Below are 15,895 nucleotides of genomic sequence, written 5' to 3'. Positions count from 1 at the left end.
TATGATACTAAAGCTGTATATGCTAAGTAACTTGGTTGACATGGATGAGTTGGACAAAGTCTGTTTCCATGCTGTATGACTTTCTGACTCTATAATTCTAAGGGTGATCAAAAGCTTTGTGGAATGTGATGGTTGATGGAATGATAGGATATGGAAGTAATCTGGTTTTGTTACTATAGATTGGGATGTTTGATCATCTGGAGTTGTGTTAGATTGCTGGGGACAGATCAAGGAGAAATGTCACAGAACATCAATGTGTTGGAAGTTTTACTAGTGATTACTTCTCGCCTCAGGTTTAATAAATGGATTGGAGTCTATGGTAATAAAGATTGTTTGTGTTCAGGATTTGAAGAATTCAAGAGCCTTTGCTTAAAAGCAGAAAAGTTTTAAAGTTTGAGCTTTCATACAAGTAGTTTCAGCTTATGCTTGCTTTTTCCAGAAACCATTCAACATGTGACGTTTACCACATGCCATGTCTGAGATTGGGTGCCATAGGACTCAGTTCTCATGCGAGTTCGAACCATTTCCACAGGCCAACAAAGAAATTGTTACTTTCAAACAACAAAGCCTCAGGAAGCTTAGAAAATGAATTTCGTCCAAAGTTTTTCAGGAGATTCATACAGGGTCAAATACTGCATCTTGAAGATAAATGAATCCACTTCGGACTAAATTTATTTTTGTTTTGAATGTTGTACTTCTCGTTTCTTGCAGAGTCTTAATTGGGAAGTGGATAGCTTTACTTGCCAAGATCCCCACATCTGTTGATTCTCTTAACAACCAAAAATCCATCTATCCCATCCTTGCATATTTTCATGCACAACCTTAGGGTATTGAATTCAACGGGTTCGTAATCCTCTGAAATGTTGACCCTAAGTGCCAAGCGGAGTATCCTCCTTGGCCTTCTCGCGGGGTTCCCACCATAATAGGTTATTTCATGGAACACCCACCGGCTGCGTGTTCTAGCTCCATAACTTTTATGCCCAATCAGTCGACTCTTCCACCAATCCACAGTCAATTCTTCTAACGCACCCGTTGCTTGGGTGTATTGTCAAAATATGGAAAAGCCTCCAGATACATTGCAACAGCAAAATAATCCATTTAACCATCTTAGCAATTTAGTAAAACTCTGAAATGAGTCATTTCACCTACTCACTGAAATCCTTCTCATCACTGTTCAGTTCAGGTTCTACCACAATTACATGCCTTGAGACCTCATTTGTCTCGAATCAGATAAAGGTGCGAGAGTTGAATGGCAGAAGAGGAAAAAGAGTAGCTGCCTTTCACTGTGTGACAACAAAGCACCCAAGCAAAACTCAGGACATGGAATCAAGGAGGACTTTAGCCGCAGGAGTCCTACCAGATACAACAGAAAAATGGTTGGGTTTAAGTTCAGTTGTCAAAGTCCTAGACATAACTGCAGCAGTTTTTCAGTTTGATCAGAGATGATAATATGCATTTATTTTGAATGTGATCTCTCAGCTAGTAGGTTCTGTGGTACGTTTATGTGGAGTTTTACGAATCTATGCTTCTCCGTGCCTGCCTCTGCTCTTTAATGCAGATTTTCAAACTAATTCTCAAGTTCACTTAGGTGGAAGGTTAGTTCATATCTTCAAAATCCCATTTAAGTTGATTTGGAATTAATTTGCATGGTGACACCGAGATGCATGCACACAAAGTAGCTTTGGTAATTTTGAGGCCATAAGAAAGGTTTATCTGTACAAAACATAAGGCAGTTCACTTGATATGATTTATATTTTGTTCTTCACTTGATGCTGTTCAAATTTGCCTTATTGGTTTTGAGCTGTAAAATAATGTTTGCTTTATAATTTGTGTTCTACAGTTTCTTTTGCCTCCAATGTGGGCAATTAGCATTTTGGTCTGCAGTTTGATTTGCTCTGGCTTTGATCCTGATATTCAATATTGCAACCAAATGAAGGGTGTTTAGTTGTGATGCAAAAGATGGTGTAGGAATGCTGCCTTGATGAAGGTGAAATTGACAGTTTCAGTATACTGCAAAAATATGGATAAGAAATTCTGCTTGAGCTTCTGGAATGCTTGTTTATTGATAACAGCAGAAAACAGTGATTCCATTGAGAGGAAGAAACATGGGCTAATTACTGCAGTGCAGGAGCTTGGGTTAGGCAGTGTGTGACTGTGAAATTACAGCCTGTGCCACACTTTAGTTAATACCTTCAAAAACCAAATGTTCTGATGGAAAGCCAGTAGCTGTTTCGGTGCGTGAAGCTGCTATTCACTTAAAAATCAAAAATGGCAACATTGACAGCCTAGGCAAAATTGAAGCAAGATTTTGGAGACAATTAATTTCAGTTAAATTTTAAAGATTTTGCAGGCAGCAGTGGTCACCATTTAGCATCAGTGTATGGGAATCTTCATATTTTGTTTCTGGCATAAACATGAATCAGAGAAATTAAGATTTAAGATGGCCATAAAATAAGTTTGATTTGTTCAGCTCTATGTCTTATTACCTAACTTGCTCTTACTTATAAGTTGGTAGCTTTGGAGTGATTTGTGTGCAATATCTTTTTTATAATTTCTGTGACATTCATTGCTTTTGCTGTCATATAATTCAACTTTTGGTTCAAAATCTTAGGTTCTATAAATGTAATTTGCATTTGCCTTGTATGCGTGTTTTTAATTTTGTACGCTAGTCACTATTGCTGATTTACAGTAAGCAGTATACTTCATTTATTTTTCTGCCACCGAGTAGTAAAACCATATATTGTGCATGTTATAATTAATTAATTTTGGTCTCTATTCGTCCTTTTTTGTTCTGATTAAAGACTTAATTCTAAAATGCATTTTCTAAAATGAAGTAGTTGTTTATATGAAGAGATGGTAGCATAGCTGTTATGTCACTGGACTAGGACTCCAGATGCCCACAAAGAGGGGACACAGATTCAAATCCCACCAGTTTGCTAGTGGAATTCAATTAATAAATCTGGAATTGCAAAATGGCCATTAGTAATGGTAACTATGATGCTGTAATTAATTGTTGTGATCACATATGATTCACTAATGTCCTTTAGGGAAGGAGATCCACCATTCTTCATAGGTCTGACTTACATTGATTGATTGAAGGCCCACAGCAGTGTGGCTGACTGTTTAAAAATATTTTTGAAATGTGGGTGTTACTGACAAGACCAGCATTTGTTATCCTTCCACAGGTAGAGAAGTGTTGATCATATTACTATACGACTGGAGTTACTTGGAGGCCAGACCATTGCTGGTCACCATCACTGAAGCAAGCTTAATATTCTAAATTTATTAGTTGAATGTCCAATTCTATCACCTTCCATGATGGAATTCAGACTTGTGTCCCTAGAGCATTAGCTTAGGCCTCTGGATTGCTTGCCCACTTCCATTGCCACAATGCCACCACCTCCCCCCACTACTGTCTGAAATTTACCTAATTAGCCAATAGATGGGGAAAAACCGACATCCAAATAGGAAAATTTTAAATAGTTATCGACTTGTGTATTTTTTAAATTTTATCTTTGGGTGTCTTGACTGGGCCTGCGTTTGTTGAACATTTCTAATTGCCCCTTGAACTAAGTGGGTTGGTAGGGCCATTTCACAGGGCAGTTAAGTGTCTGCTGCAGGGGGCATATTTTTAAGGTGAGAGGAGGAAGATTTAAAAGGGGCCTGAGGGGCAACTTTTTCAGAGGTGGTTCGTATGTGGAATGAACTGCCAGAGGAAGTGGTAGATGCAGGTGTAGTTACAACATTTTAAAGACATTCAGCTGGGTGCGTGCATAGGAAACATTGAGGGGGATATGGGTCAAACAAGGGCAAGTGGAACTAGTTTAACTTGGGAAACTTGGTCTGCATGGACAAGTTGGTCTGAAGGGTCTGTTTCTGGATGATTCTGTGATTTTACATGTCGGACTAGGTAAGGAAGAAAACAATCAGAGCAAAAATGAAAAATACTGGCAGATCAAATTGCATATAATACTGAAATATTGTATATGTATGGCAAGAGGATAACCAGCGAAAGAGTATTGGGAACCACTGAGGCAATCTCTGTGCGTGTGTGGAGCCAGAGGACATTTGTTGGGTGTTAAATGACTAATGCATATCTGTCTTCACTTTAGATAAAGTAGATCTAGGTAGAATTCGGGAAGAGGGACTGTGATGTTCTTGAGCAACTTGATATAGGGAGTAAGGAGGTTGTGGCAGGCTTAAGAGTGGACAAATCCTTAGGCTCGGATAAGTTGCATCCTAGGTTGCTTTCATGGGAGACAAGGGAGGAAATTACAGTGTCTGTGACCCAAATTTTTAATTCTTCTCTGGCTACAGGGGAGATGCCAGCAGACTGGAGGACAGCTAATATAATTCCAGTTCTCAAGAAGGGTGGTAGTGAATTCCAGTCCAGTGAGACTCTTACGAGGAATAGGGAAACTTTGGGAAAAATTCTGGAGGAGAGAATTAATCTCATTTGGAGAGAAAAAGTTTGATCATAGCATGATTTTGTTAAAGGAAGTCATATCTAACAATTTTGATTGAATTTTACAAGTAGGTGACCAGGCTAGTGCAGTTAATGTAGTTCATAAGAATTTTAGCAAAGCCATTGACAAGGTTTCACATGGGTGACTGAAGGTCATCTTCAGGTAAAAGTACAAGGGATCCATGGTAACTTGGCACATTTGATCCAAAATTGCTTTCTTGGTAAGAGCCAGAGGTGGTGGTAGAAAGTTGTGTGTGTAACCAGAGGCCAGTGTTCAGTGATGTACCACTGGGCTCAATACTGACCCCCTTATTGTTCGTGGCGTATATAAATAATTTATAGATGAGAACGTGGGATGGATAAGTAAATTTGCAGATGACACAAAGATTGTTTGAGTGAGGAAGTAGGTCTTGGTTACACAAGATGTAGATTGGTCAAATAGGCAGATCAGTGGCAGATGGAAATTAACCTTGATTGGTGAGAGGTGATGCACTTTGGAAGGAGTAATTAGACAATGGAGTACTCAAAGAATAGCAGGACACGAGGAAGCTCAGAGGAACTGAGATTTGAGTGCTTGTCCACAGATCCCCAAAGGTGGGAGAACAGAGCTTAAGCCTGAGGTTCTGAATTGATAACAGCATTACTAGCCTGCCATGCCTGCCCTATTTGTGTGTATGCCTGAAGTATAATGTTTGCTTATTTAATCCCTGTAGCTTGGAGGTCTTCTTATTAAAGAAGAATAAAGGAGTGACATGGCCACAACTCATCGTTGGTGACAACAGAGGTGAATTCATCATGGACCCTGATCAGGCTTCTCAGATAAATGAGTGTTTGCTGAACCTAGCCTCTGAAGAATTGGTATGAAAATCTCTTTAAAATGATTCTGCAGTTCCCTTCTGAATGATCAAGTTAATGGAATGAAATGATGAGACACTCTCTTTTTGTGAGGAAAAGCATTATGTACTCATGGTTTCAAACCAGTGTTATTTGCAACATTGCTTTCGAAGAAAGATCTCAGTTGTCATTCGTTTTGACTCTTGACATTTGCACGTTTATAGTTTCTTGAATGTTGGTTTTGTACATGTTCAACTTACTAATGCAGGAAAGTCAAAGAAAAGGGCATGCTGTCTTTTTGTGGGTTGAGATCTTGTGGGGCATATGGAACTATCAGAAACTCATTAGCAGTCTATTAATAATCCTACATGAATTCATAGGCTGCAATGCAACTGTTCTCACCTGAAACAAATCAACATCAATTCTTAAATAGAAATTTTTGTTTTATTTGCTCAGGCTGATATTTAAATCCACAGCCAATATTACACTAAAAAAAATGTAAATGCACTGTACCAGTGGGAGCTGCTTTGTTCATTTTTTGTTGTTGGAGCAAATCATGATCAGTAAGAAAAGTAACTCTTTCCAATGTAAGTGTTCCTGTCAATTGGCTCCAAAATATCATGGCCTTATAAGAACATGAGTAATCAATTGAGATATGAAAGGTTGAGGTTTTACTTTGCAATGACACTCCACAGTAACAAGGAGAATCCAACTTAAACCCAAAGTAAACCCTGACCTTACTGTTGAGTGACCCCCAAAAGGACAGAGGGAATAAGAGCAGGAGTAAGTCATTCAACCCCCTTATGTTCGCTCTACTGTCCAACTAGATCATGGTTGATCTTGTGCCCCAGTGCCATTTCCTGTACTATCCTGATGTCCTTTGATATCGTTATACCAAATTTTATTTATTTGTCTTTCATATATTCAGTGCCTGGGCCTCTATAACCAAAATCTCATCATTCCTTTAAGTGAAGGAATTCTGTCTCATCCTAATTCAAAACGGCTAATACTTTTATTCTGAAGTTGCATCCCCTCATTCTAGACCACACACTATCCAACCAGCCAAGGGAAGTCTCCTTCCTGAATTTACATAATCGAGTTCTCTAAGAATCTCGTATACTTCATGATGTCACCTCACATTCATCTAAATTCTAGACCATATTCTCCTCAAGCTCTGCCAATGAAGGATCAGGCTGATGAACTGTTGATGTGCCCCTTCAATGACAAACATATCCTTCCTTCGGTAAGGAGATCAAAACAAAACAATACGCCAGGTAGGGTCTCAGCAAGGCTCTGTATAATTGCAGCAGAAATTCTTTACTTTCGTACCAAATATCTTTGTCCCTAATTCATCTCATTAATTACCATGCATCCAAGTTGTCAACCATTTGCTCGCAAAGAGACTTTATCAGTAACTTAAGTAACACATAACATCTGTCTGCATGAAAAATAGCCACCTTAGTTGTTTTCTGATTGCTCCATGGTAACTGTGTGTTGAGCAGGCGCTAACAAGGTGCAGGAATAATCACAGCCTGATCAGTGCAGTTCTGCAAAATTCTGGTTTGCTTCTATTGTTCCTCAGCCTGTGATTAATTCAGGGGTAGTCTAAGCCTGTGACCGGGTGTTATCAGAAACAGTTTGCATAATCAATCTTGATTTAGCTATCGATGAGTAAAAATTCCTGGTGAGATTCTTCCTAAAGTTTCCAACCACAACAGCACCTAGAAACCTAAAATGTTAAAGAGTAGTAAGCATACAATTCAAAAAGGACAGTTATACTTGACCATTATTCTAGAATTCTTTGGAGTAACAGTGAGTAGGTTATAATGTATATGTGAAGTACTTGAATTTTTCAAAAGGCCTTTAATCATGTAATGGCAAAGTAAACACAGATCAAAGTAGTCAGGGAACAAGTAGCAATATAGGCAGCAGGCTGGCCAGAAAACAGACTAGGGGTTGAAGATAGTTGCTGAGACAGAAGTGTCAGGTGTGGAATAATGTTCCACATGGATCAGTGCTGGAGTCACCGTTGTTCACTATTTACGTAAATGATTTAGACTCAAAAGGACGATTTCAAAATGTATCCCCATCCTGTATTCTGCTTTGTTACTTAGATTAATACAATCTGAATTAATTTTTAAAATAGAGATTAAAGTAGACTCTAAAATAGAGTCATAGAGATGCACACCACAGAAACAGATCCTTTGGTCCAACTCGTCCAGGCCAACTAGATATCATGAATTAATCTAGTCCCATTTGCCAGCATTTGGCCCTCTAAACCCTTCCTATTCATATACCCATCCAGATATGTTTTAAATGTAATTGTTCCAGTCTCCACTACCTCCTCTAGCAGCTTATTCCATACATCTGTGTGAAAAAGATGCCCCTTAGGACCCTCTCACCTTTAAACCTGTTCCATCTAGTTTTGGACTCACCCACCAGTGGGAAAAGACCTTGTCAATTTACTTTATCCGTGCTTCTCATGATTTTATAAAACTCTATAAAGTCACCTCTCATCCTCTAACATTGAAGAGAAAATAGCCCCAGCCTATTCCTATAGCTCAAGCCCTATAGCTCAAGCCCTACAAGCCTGGCAACAGCCTTGTAAATCTTTTCTGAACCCTTTAAAGTTTCACAACATCTTTACTTTAGCAGAAAGACCTGAATTGAATGCAGTATTCCAAAAGTGGTCGAGCAAATATCCTGTACAACCACAACATGTCCTCCCAATTCCTATACTCAATGCACTGACCAATAAAGGTGAGTGTACCAAACTCCACCTTCACTGTACTGTCTACCTGTGACTCTGCTTTCATGGAATTATGAACCTGCATTCCAAGGCCTCTTTGTTTGGCAACACTCCTCAAGATCTTGCCATTAAATATATAAGTCCTGCCCTGAGTTGAGTTTTCAAATAAAGTCACAATTGCAAAGTATCTCAGATGCATTTTGGAATTTTATTCCACTGTGAAAAAAATGAGGGCATCCTAGTGTGATACTGTGTCATATGCTCCCGAAAGGTACCACTTTCAGTCCCTGTGCTGTTCTCAACTCACACCATTCAACCAGAGTGAATTTGGAAAAAGTGCCAAAGATTAGAGAGTGAAGTACTAGTTTGTAAATTTAGCTTCTGATCACATTCTGGTTATCCTTGTTGGGAAGTGCATGAGCACATGTTAAGGATAAAGTAGGATGTTGATGTCACGTTCGAAGAGTTGTGTTCCTTCATGGATTATTGAAATATAGTTATGAGTAGGCCAATCAGCCCCTCGAGCCTTTTCCCCATTCACTGAGATCATGGCAGATTTGAGGCCCAACCTACCTTCGATCCATATCCCTTGATACCTTTGTTAGCAAAAGTGTATCTACCTCAGATTTAAAATTAACAATTGATCTCGCATCCACTAACATGTGGTAGAGTTCCAAAAATATGAATGAATGAATAATTTAAGTTAATAATTTGATTTATTAATTGTCACATATATCGAGGGCAATACAGTAAAAAGGTGTTCTGTTGCTACAATCCGGCACCATTTTGAGGTTCAAGAGAATAAAATACTTAGGTAGCATTCATCTTCATCAGCCAGGGTTCTTTGCCATCCTTTCTGTGTAGACATGTTTCCTAATATCTCTCCTGAATGGTCTGGCCTTAATTTTCAGACTATGCCCCTTAGTTCTAGAATCCTCAACCAGTGAAATAATTTATTTTTGTCTACCCTGTGTTTTCCTGTTAATATTTTGAAAACTTTGATTAGATCACCTCTTAACCTTCTAAATTCTGGAGAATACAGGTCTAATTTGTGTAATCACTCCTCATTGACTTCACCCCTGAGGTCCAGGCATCATTCATGTAAACCTATGTTGTACTCTCTCTGAGACCAACATATCCTTCTGTAGTTGTGTTGCTCAGACCTGCTCACAGTACTCTGAATAGGATCTAACTGGGCTTTTGTACAACTGCAATATAACTACTGCATCCTTGTACTCCAGTCCTATAGATATAAAGGCCAGCATTCCATTAGTTGTCTTTATTCTTTTCTGCACCTGGTCAGGACATTTTAAAGATCAATGCTCTGAACCCCCAAACTCTCTTTAGATGTCCCCACTGTATTTAACTTCAAACCATCTAGAAATTACCTTGATCTATCCTTTTTTGGTCTGAAATGGATGGGGTACACACACAGTGAATGCATTGCTTGCAGAATTGTACCCAGTGTGAGTCAGCAACACTGGGAAAGAAGATAGAAAGTAAACAGTACAAGGTTGCACAAAGATGACCCTGATGCCTAAATAGCTTGCATTTTGGACTGTCATGTCATTTACAGAATGCAGACCCTGAAAAAGACAAGCCACCATGCAATACCAGCGAGTTAGAAGAGTGTGATCGCTTCCCTGATGATACTGCCAGTTTAACTCGATTTGACGCGTACACGTCAAAAGCTACTCATGTGGTAAGAGGTACTCTTTGGTTTAAGAAAATATAGAAAAATGGTGCCGTAACCACCATGATAACTTTGTTTCACATTAATGGCTGAAACAGTGGTTGCAGTTGTTGACATACTATTTATATTTTATTATTATTACTAAATTAGGGTTTTAGTTTTCTAAATAAGCATCTATTTTGTAAGGTTGCCAATGTTTTGGTCTTTGAAATTATTATTTGTTAATCCTGTATCAAATGCAAACAGAGCCCGTCCTGATCAGAAATTTTGGATATGTGGATATTGTTGCTAGGCCAGCATTTACTGCCCATTCTTAAGGTGTGGTGAGAAGGTGCTAGTGAGCTGCTTTCTTGAACTGCTGATGTTTATCTGTTGTAGGCACGCCCACAATGCTGCTAGGAAAGTCTTTCCAGTATTTTGATTCAACTCCAGTGAAGGAGCAAAGCTCTCGTTCTAAGTTAGCATGGTGCATGGATTGGATGGAAATTTGTAATTGGTAGTGTTCCCATATATCTACTGCCCTTGTATTTCTAGATGGTCAAGGTTGTAGCTGTGGAACATATTTGGGAAGGAGTCTTGGTGAGTTGTGATGTTGCAACTTTTAAAAGTTATGTACTTCTGCTGCTGTCAGTAATGGAGAGACTGAATATAGAAGCTGGTGGTTTGAGTGACCATTGGGAGGGCTGCTTTGACCTGGAGTTTGATTTTAATTTGTTTATGGAATGTGGGCATTGCTGGCTTAACCAACATTTCTTATCCACCCTTCTCAAAAGACAATTGGAGCCACATGTCAGAGGATGGCAGAGTTCTTTTCCCAAAGAACATTAATAAGCCAGAATGAGTAACCTTGCTGGTTAAGGCAGTAAAGGCCACATTCTATCAACAAATTCAAATCAAAATCCAGGACAAAGCAGCCCCCTTGATTTGTCACTCTAGCTACCAGCTTCTACGTTCAGTCCCTCCATTAGCGACATAATGGCAAGAGTATATACCATTTACAAGATGCATTGTCACAACGCACCAATGCTCCTTCCACATATTCCAAAGCTACAACCTCGACCATCTAGAAAAAAAAGGCAGCAGGTGTAAGGGAATAGTACCAGCTGTCTCTGCATCTGTTCTGATTTTTTTCTTTGTCCAACATTGGCACCTCCACATCATGTTTAAATAAGACATTTTATAGCTAACATATTGACTTCCACCATGTCCTCTGTTTCTCCTTTCTTACTTTTGGAATGAATAATCTAAGATTACCTTAACTCTACTGTTTTGATCATTTATATACTCTGATATCCTTCTTTAATCATTTGCCTTTCAAGACTGTGAAAATTAAAATTCTGTAATCTCTCTGTAGTTCATCCTTTTTACATTTGAGTTCACTCTTGTTGGTCATTTCAGTGATTGACCATCAAATCCACATTACTGAAGTTAAAGATTTTCAACTTTCAGAATCCTGCTCCAAGCTATCATGTCTTTGTCCCTGTTCTCACATGCGCTGACACCTGCTATGTTATCATCACCAGAATACTCTTTGAAAAGCCAGTTTTCAGCTGAGTTTGGTCAATTATCTCCCAACTTGCAACCCAGTTACTATGTTGATATATCTGCTGAGCGAACTTTGGACACTTTACCACTTAGTGGGAAGCATGGTGTATACCAAAAGTCAACCCCCAGCATGGTGGCTCAGTGGTTAGCATCACTACCTTACAACGCCAGAGTTCGATTCCACCCTGTGTAGTGTTTGCACATTCTTCCTGTGTCTGCATATATTTCCTCTGGGTGCTCCGGTTTCCTCCCACAGTCCAAAACTGTGCATATTAGGTTGGTTGACCATGGTAAATTGCCCATAGTGTCCAGGGACGTGCAGGCTTGGTCAATTAGCTGTGGAAAATGCAGGATTACATGGATAGGCTAAGGGGGGGTTGGGTCAGAGTCTGGTGCTCCTCTTTGAAGGGTCAGTATGCACACTATGGGCTGAATGGCCTGCTTCAACACTGTAGGGATTCTATGACAGCAGCATGGGATGGCAAGGTGCATCCAGTGAGAGAGAAACTCTGGACTGCAAACAGGTTTGGAGAAAAGAAAATGAAATACTTTAAATTTAACTAACATTGTGACCTCAATGTTCCAACACATTTTACATCTGGTTTAAGATCTTCTGAAGTGTTGTTGTGAAGGAAAAGTGGCAATTTGGATACAGCAAACCCCTACAAACAATAAAATAATAATTATCTGCTCATCATCTTTTTGAAGTGCTGATTAATGGATACATTTTGACTACCCAGCCATGAAGTATTCCCCCTCTTTTCTGAGATAATGGCCACCTCATGGCTACTACTTCCACTAGAAATAGTGGAATCTTTTATGTCCACTTGAGAGAACACAGATGGAGCTTTGATTTAATGTTTCATTTACAAGACAATATCTCAAACTGTGCAGCAATCCCTTGATACTGCACTGGGTACGTCAACTTTGACTGTTGTGTTCAAGAACTGCGTAACCACCTCGTTGGTAGAAGAGGTGACGCTGATACAGCAGAGGAAAAGTTGGGGAATGGTGCCAGTGTAGCTGTGGCGGGTGGACTGTTCCATGTAGCAGGCATAGCTGGAGCCCATACGGGTGCCCATGGCTACCCCTTTGGTCTGAAGGAAGTGGGAGGAGAAATTGTTGAGGGTGAGGACCAGTTCAGCCAATCGAATGAGTGTGTCAGTGGAATGGTACTGGTTGGGTCGGCGGGAGAGGAGGAAACTGAGGGTTTGGAGGCCTTTGTCATGGCGAATGGATGTGTAAAGGAACTGGATGTCCATGGTGAAGATGAGGCATTGGGGCCGGAGAACTGAAAGTCATGGAGGAGCGGTGGGCGTGGGTGGTGTCCCGAATGTGTGTGGGAAGATCATGGGGGACAGGACGGTGTCAAGGTATGCGGAGATAAGTTCGATGGGGCAGGAGCAGGATGAGATGACAGGTCAACCGGGACAGTCAGATTTGTGAATTTTGGGTAAGAGGTAGAACCTGGGTGTGGGGTTCCTGGACTGAGGTTGGAGGTTGTGTGTGTGGGAGATCCCTTGAGGTGATGAGTTTGTGGATTATCTGGGAGATGGTTTGATGATGAGAGGTGAAGTCATGGTCAAGGAGGGAAAAGGAGGAGGTGTCCATGATTTGACGCCTGGCTTCAGCAGTGTACAGATCAGTGCGTCAAGCTACCACTGCCACCCCAACCCGCATCCGTCTGCTTTGATGGTGAGGTTGGGGTTGAAATTAAGGGCTACGTGTTGCAAGGGAGAGAAGTTGGAGTCGGCGAGAGGGGTGGTCAGATTGAGGCGGTGAATGTCACAGATCAAGGGAGGGTAACAGACCAGTGAATGGGTCCTCAGAGGGTGGGTGGGAGTCTTGATGGAAAAAGTAAGGGCAGAGGCGGCAGAAGAAGAGTTCAATGTCACGACACTTGTTGAATTCGTTGATCCAGGAGCGCACAGGGATGAAGGTGAAGCCTTTACTGAGGATTGATTGTTCATCCTGAGTGAGGGGAAGGTGTAGGGGAATGGTGAAAACACAACAGTGCTGGGAGCTAGAACCTGGTGTGGAGCTGGAGTTGGGAGTGGGGCCAGATACTGTCTCTGGAGTGGATGTGGTCACAGTATAGTGGGTGACACACACCCTGGGGGTCACGGCGGTGGTGGTGGAATTGAGGTTCCATGAGATGTTCGTGATGTCTTTGGCGGTGGCTACATGTTCGTCGGCAGTGTTCCAGTGAGTGATGTCATTGGGGCGGTGGCAGTTATGGGGGCAGAAGTGACATACCAGGTCGTCTTCGCAGTGGTTTCGGCAGCAGTGGTTCTGACAGCAGTCACAGAGGCGGTTGTCTTGACGGCGATCACTTTCTGCATTGAGACCCTCCAACCACACTGGATCAATGTCGATTTCACCATTTTCCTCATCTTCCCCCACCTTATCCCAGATCCAACCCTCCAATTCGGCATCACCTTCTTGACCTGTCCTACCTGTCCATCTTCCTTCCCACCTGTCAGCTCTGCTCTCCACTCCGATCTATCAACATCACCCCCCACCTTCATCTTCCTATCACATTCCCAGCTATCTTCCCACCAGCCCCACTCCCCTGCCATTGATCTCTCAACCCCCATCCATCCCCACATTCGTGTTGAAGAGCTCCTGCTCCTCAGATGCTGCCTTACTAGCTGTGCTTATCCAGCACCACACTTTTTGAATCTGTTCTCCAGCATCTGTGTCACTTTCTCCCATCTAAGAGTCAACCACATTGCTGTGCGTCTGGAGTCACACGGCAGCCAGACCAGGTAAGGATGGCAGTTTCCTTCTCTAAAGGACATTGGTGAGCCAGATGGGCTTTTCCACAATCAACAATGGATTCATGGTCATTATTAGACTCTTAATTCCAGATATTTATTGAATTCAAAATCCACCATCTACCATGGCAGAATTCAAACCCACGTCCCTGGAACATTACCTGGGTCCATGGACTAGCATGATTCCTGATGAAGGGCTTTTGCCCGAAACATCGATTTTCCTGCTCCTCGGATGCTGCCTGCCCTGCTGTGCTTTTCCAGCACCACTATACTCTTGACTCCATGGATTAACAGTCCACCAATAGTACCACTAGACCATTGACTCCCCTAGTTTGCAAAATTGGAGAAACTGGAGCAATCCTGTCAGCCCTACTCAATCCCCTGTCCCTACAAGTTTTGTACTTCACTTTTTAATGTCACTTTATGGAAGTATGAAGATTGGAACATATAGGATTGAGATAGAAGCTAAAATGTAAACTTTTCAAAAGTGTGGAAAATAATCATAAGGGGAAAAAATAAACAGTCAAATATGAAATTAGTTTATCTGGGTCAGGGAGTGGATGTCAGTTCTCAGCAGTGGATGTGAGCTTGATATACAGCTGCATCTCTTTCAGTAGGGTGCAGTTTATTCAAGTATTGTAAGCTAGTAATGTAAAAGGGCAAGTTGAGTAATTGTCCATGTCTGTTCAGTGGATTTGTAATTGCAGTTCACAGGGACTTCGATTATGCATCGAACGGAGACAAGTTTTATCAGGAAAATAGCATTCCAACTTTTTGGGAAATGCTCAGTTTACTGTTAGCACCTGCACATTGAGCAAAAACTTTGGTATTAATATATTTTTAAGATTGTTAAAATAGTCCTTGAATTCCATTGGACCTTAATGCAACAAGCTGAAGTCTCCCTGACAACACCTGAATATCTGTCAGTATACTAAAAATACTGAAAATTGCAAACCATTAACTTCGTTCTTTTGTGCCTTGAGAAGTAAAATGGCATTATTTGTCACCCTATTCAAATTTTCTGGCATGTAGCAGTTCTCAGAAGCTAATCAATATGTGTATGCATTTTATATGGAAGCTAATCACTTCTGCTGCCAGTGGTGAAGGTTCGTATGATGGAGCACGATGAATCCACATTCCATAGAAATATCACTATACAGAAATTGAAATATGATTGTGTCATGCATTTTAAGAATGTCTGATGGAAGCACTGTGACAAAACTATTAATGCTTTGTCTCGCAGAGCAAGAACTGATCTAGAATATGCAAACTCAGATACATTGAAACATAGTGATTTAGTTGTTAAACTAGATTCCTTGCTGTTTTGTTAATGTGTTTCTACTTCAGTGAAGCACTTCTAGATATGAGATGCCAAATTTATGCAGCGGTTGAAACTTCTGAAAAATTAAAGTGGTTTATTTGAACACTCATAGCTTGTAGTCACAAATCAAATGTACAAGTGTGACTATCACTTAGTTGATCAGTGTGCAAGGAACCATTTACTTTTTTCTTAATAACTAAGTGATAAATTTAGAATTGGCTCGTTTTAAGGAGGAGTACTTGGAAGCTCACTATAAACCTAGCATTCTATAGCCATTTGAAGAGCTGATTCATTTTTGGTCAATGTTTTCAAAAATCCATACAGCCTTTGAGGTGGACAGTTTGAAGCTGCATACCTTTTGTTTCAATTCAGTAGTAACGTTTAGAACGGAATTGGAGGTACCAAGAAAATAGCACTAGAGGGAAAGTAATGGGGAATTGAAACGAATCATTCAGAGAGACTGCGCAAGCACCATAGGCGTTCTGTGCTCTGCAATTCCGTGAATGCTCCC

General features: G+C 40.7%; 1 protein-coding gene across 2 annotated transcripts in view; it reads left to right on the top strand.

The window, feature by feature from the left end:
• The window catches only part of nudcd1 (NudC domain containing 1), a 124,792-nt gene that overhangs the window by 92,557 nt on the left and 16,340 nt on the right, over positions 1-15,895 (top strand). For both annotated transcript variants that reach the window (XM_043688747.1, XM_043688748.1), the window contains 2 exons: positions 5,179-5,323; positions 9,625-9,750. In XM_043688747.1, the coding sequence (XP_043544682.1) occupies positions 5,179-5,323; positions 9,625-9,750 (271 nt within the window). The remainder of the gene's footprint in view (positions 1-5,178; positions 5,324-9,624; positions 9,751-15,895) is intronic.

This window comes from Chiloscyllium plagiosum, chromosome 4, assembly GCF_004010195.1.
Source record: "Chiloscyllium plagiosum isolate BGI_BamShark_2017 chromosome 4, ASM401019v2, whole genome shotgun sequence".
Lineage (NCBI taxonomy): Eukaryota > Metazoa > Chordata > Chondrichthyes > Orectolobiformes > Hemiscylliidae > Chiloscyllium > Chiloscyllium plagiosum.
This window is presented reverse-complemented; position numbering and strand designations above follow the sequence as displayed.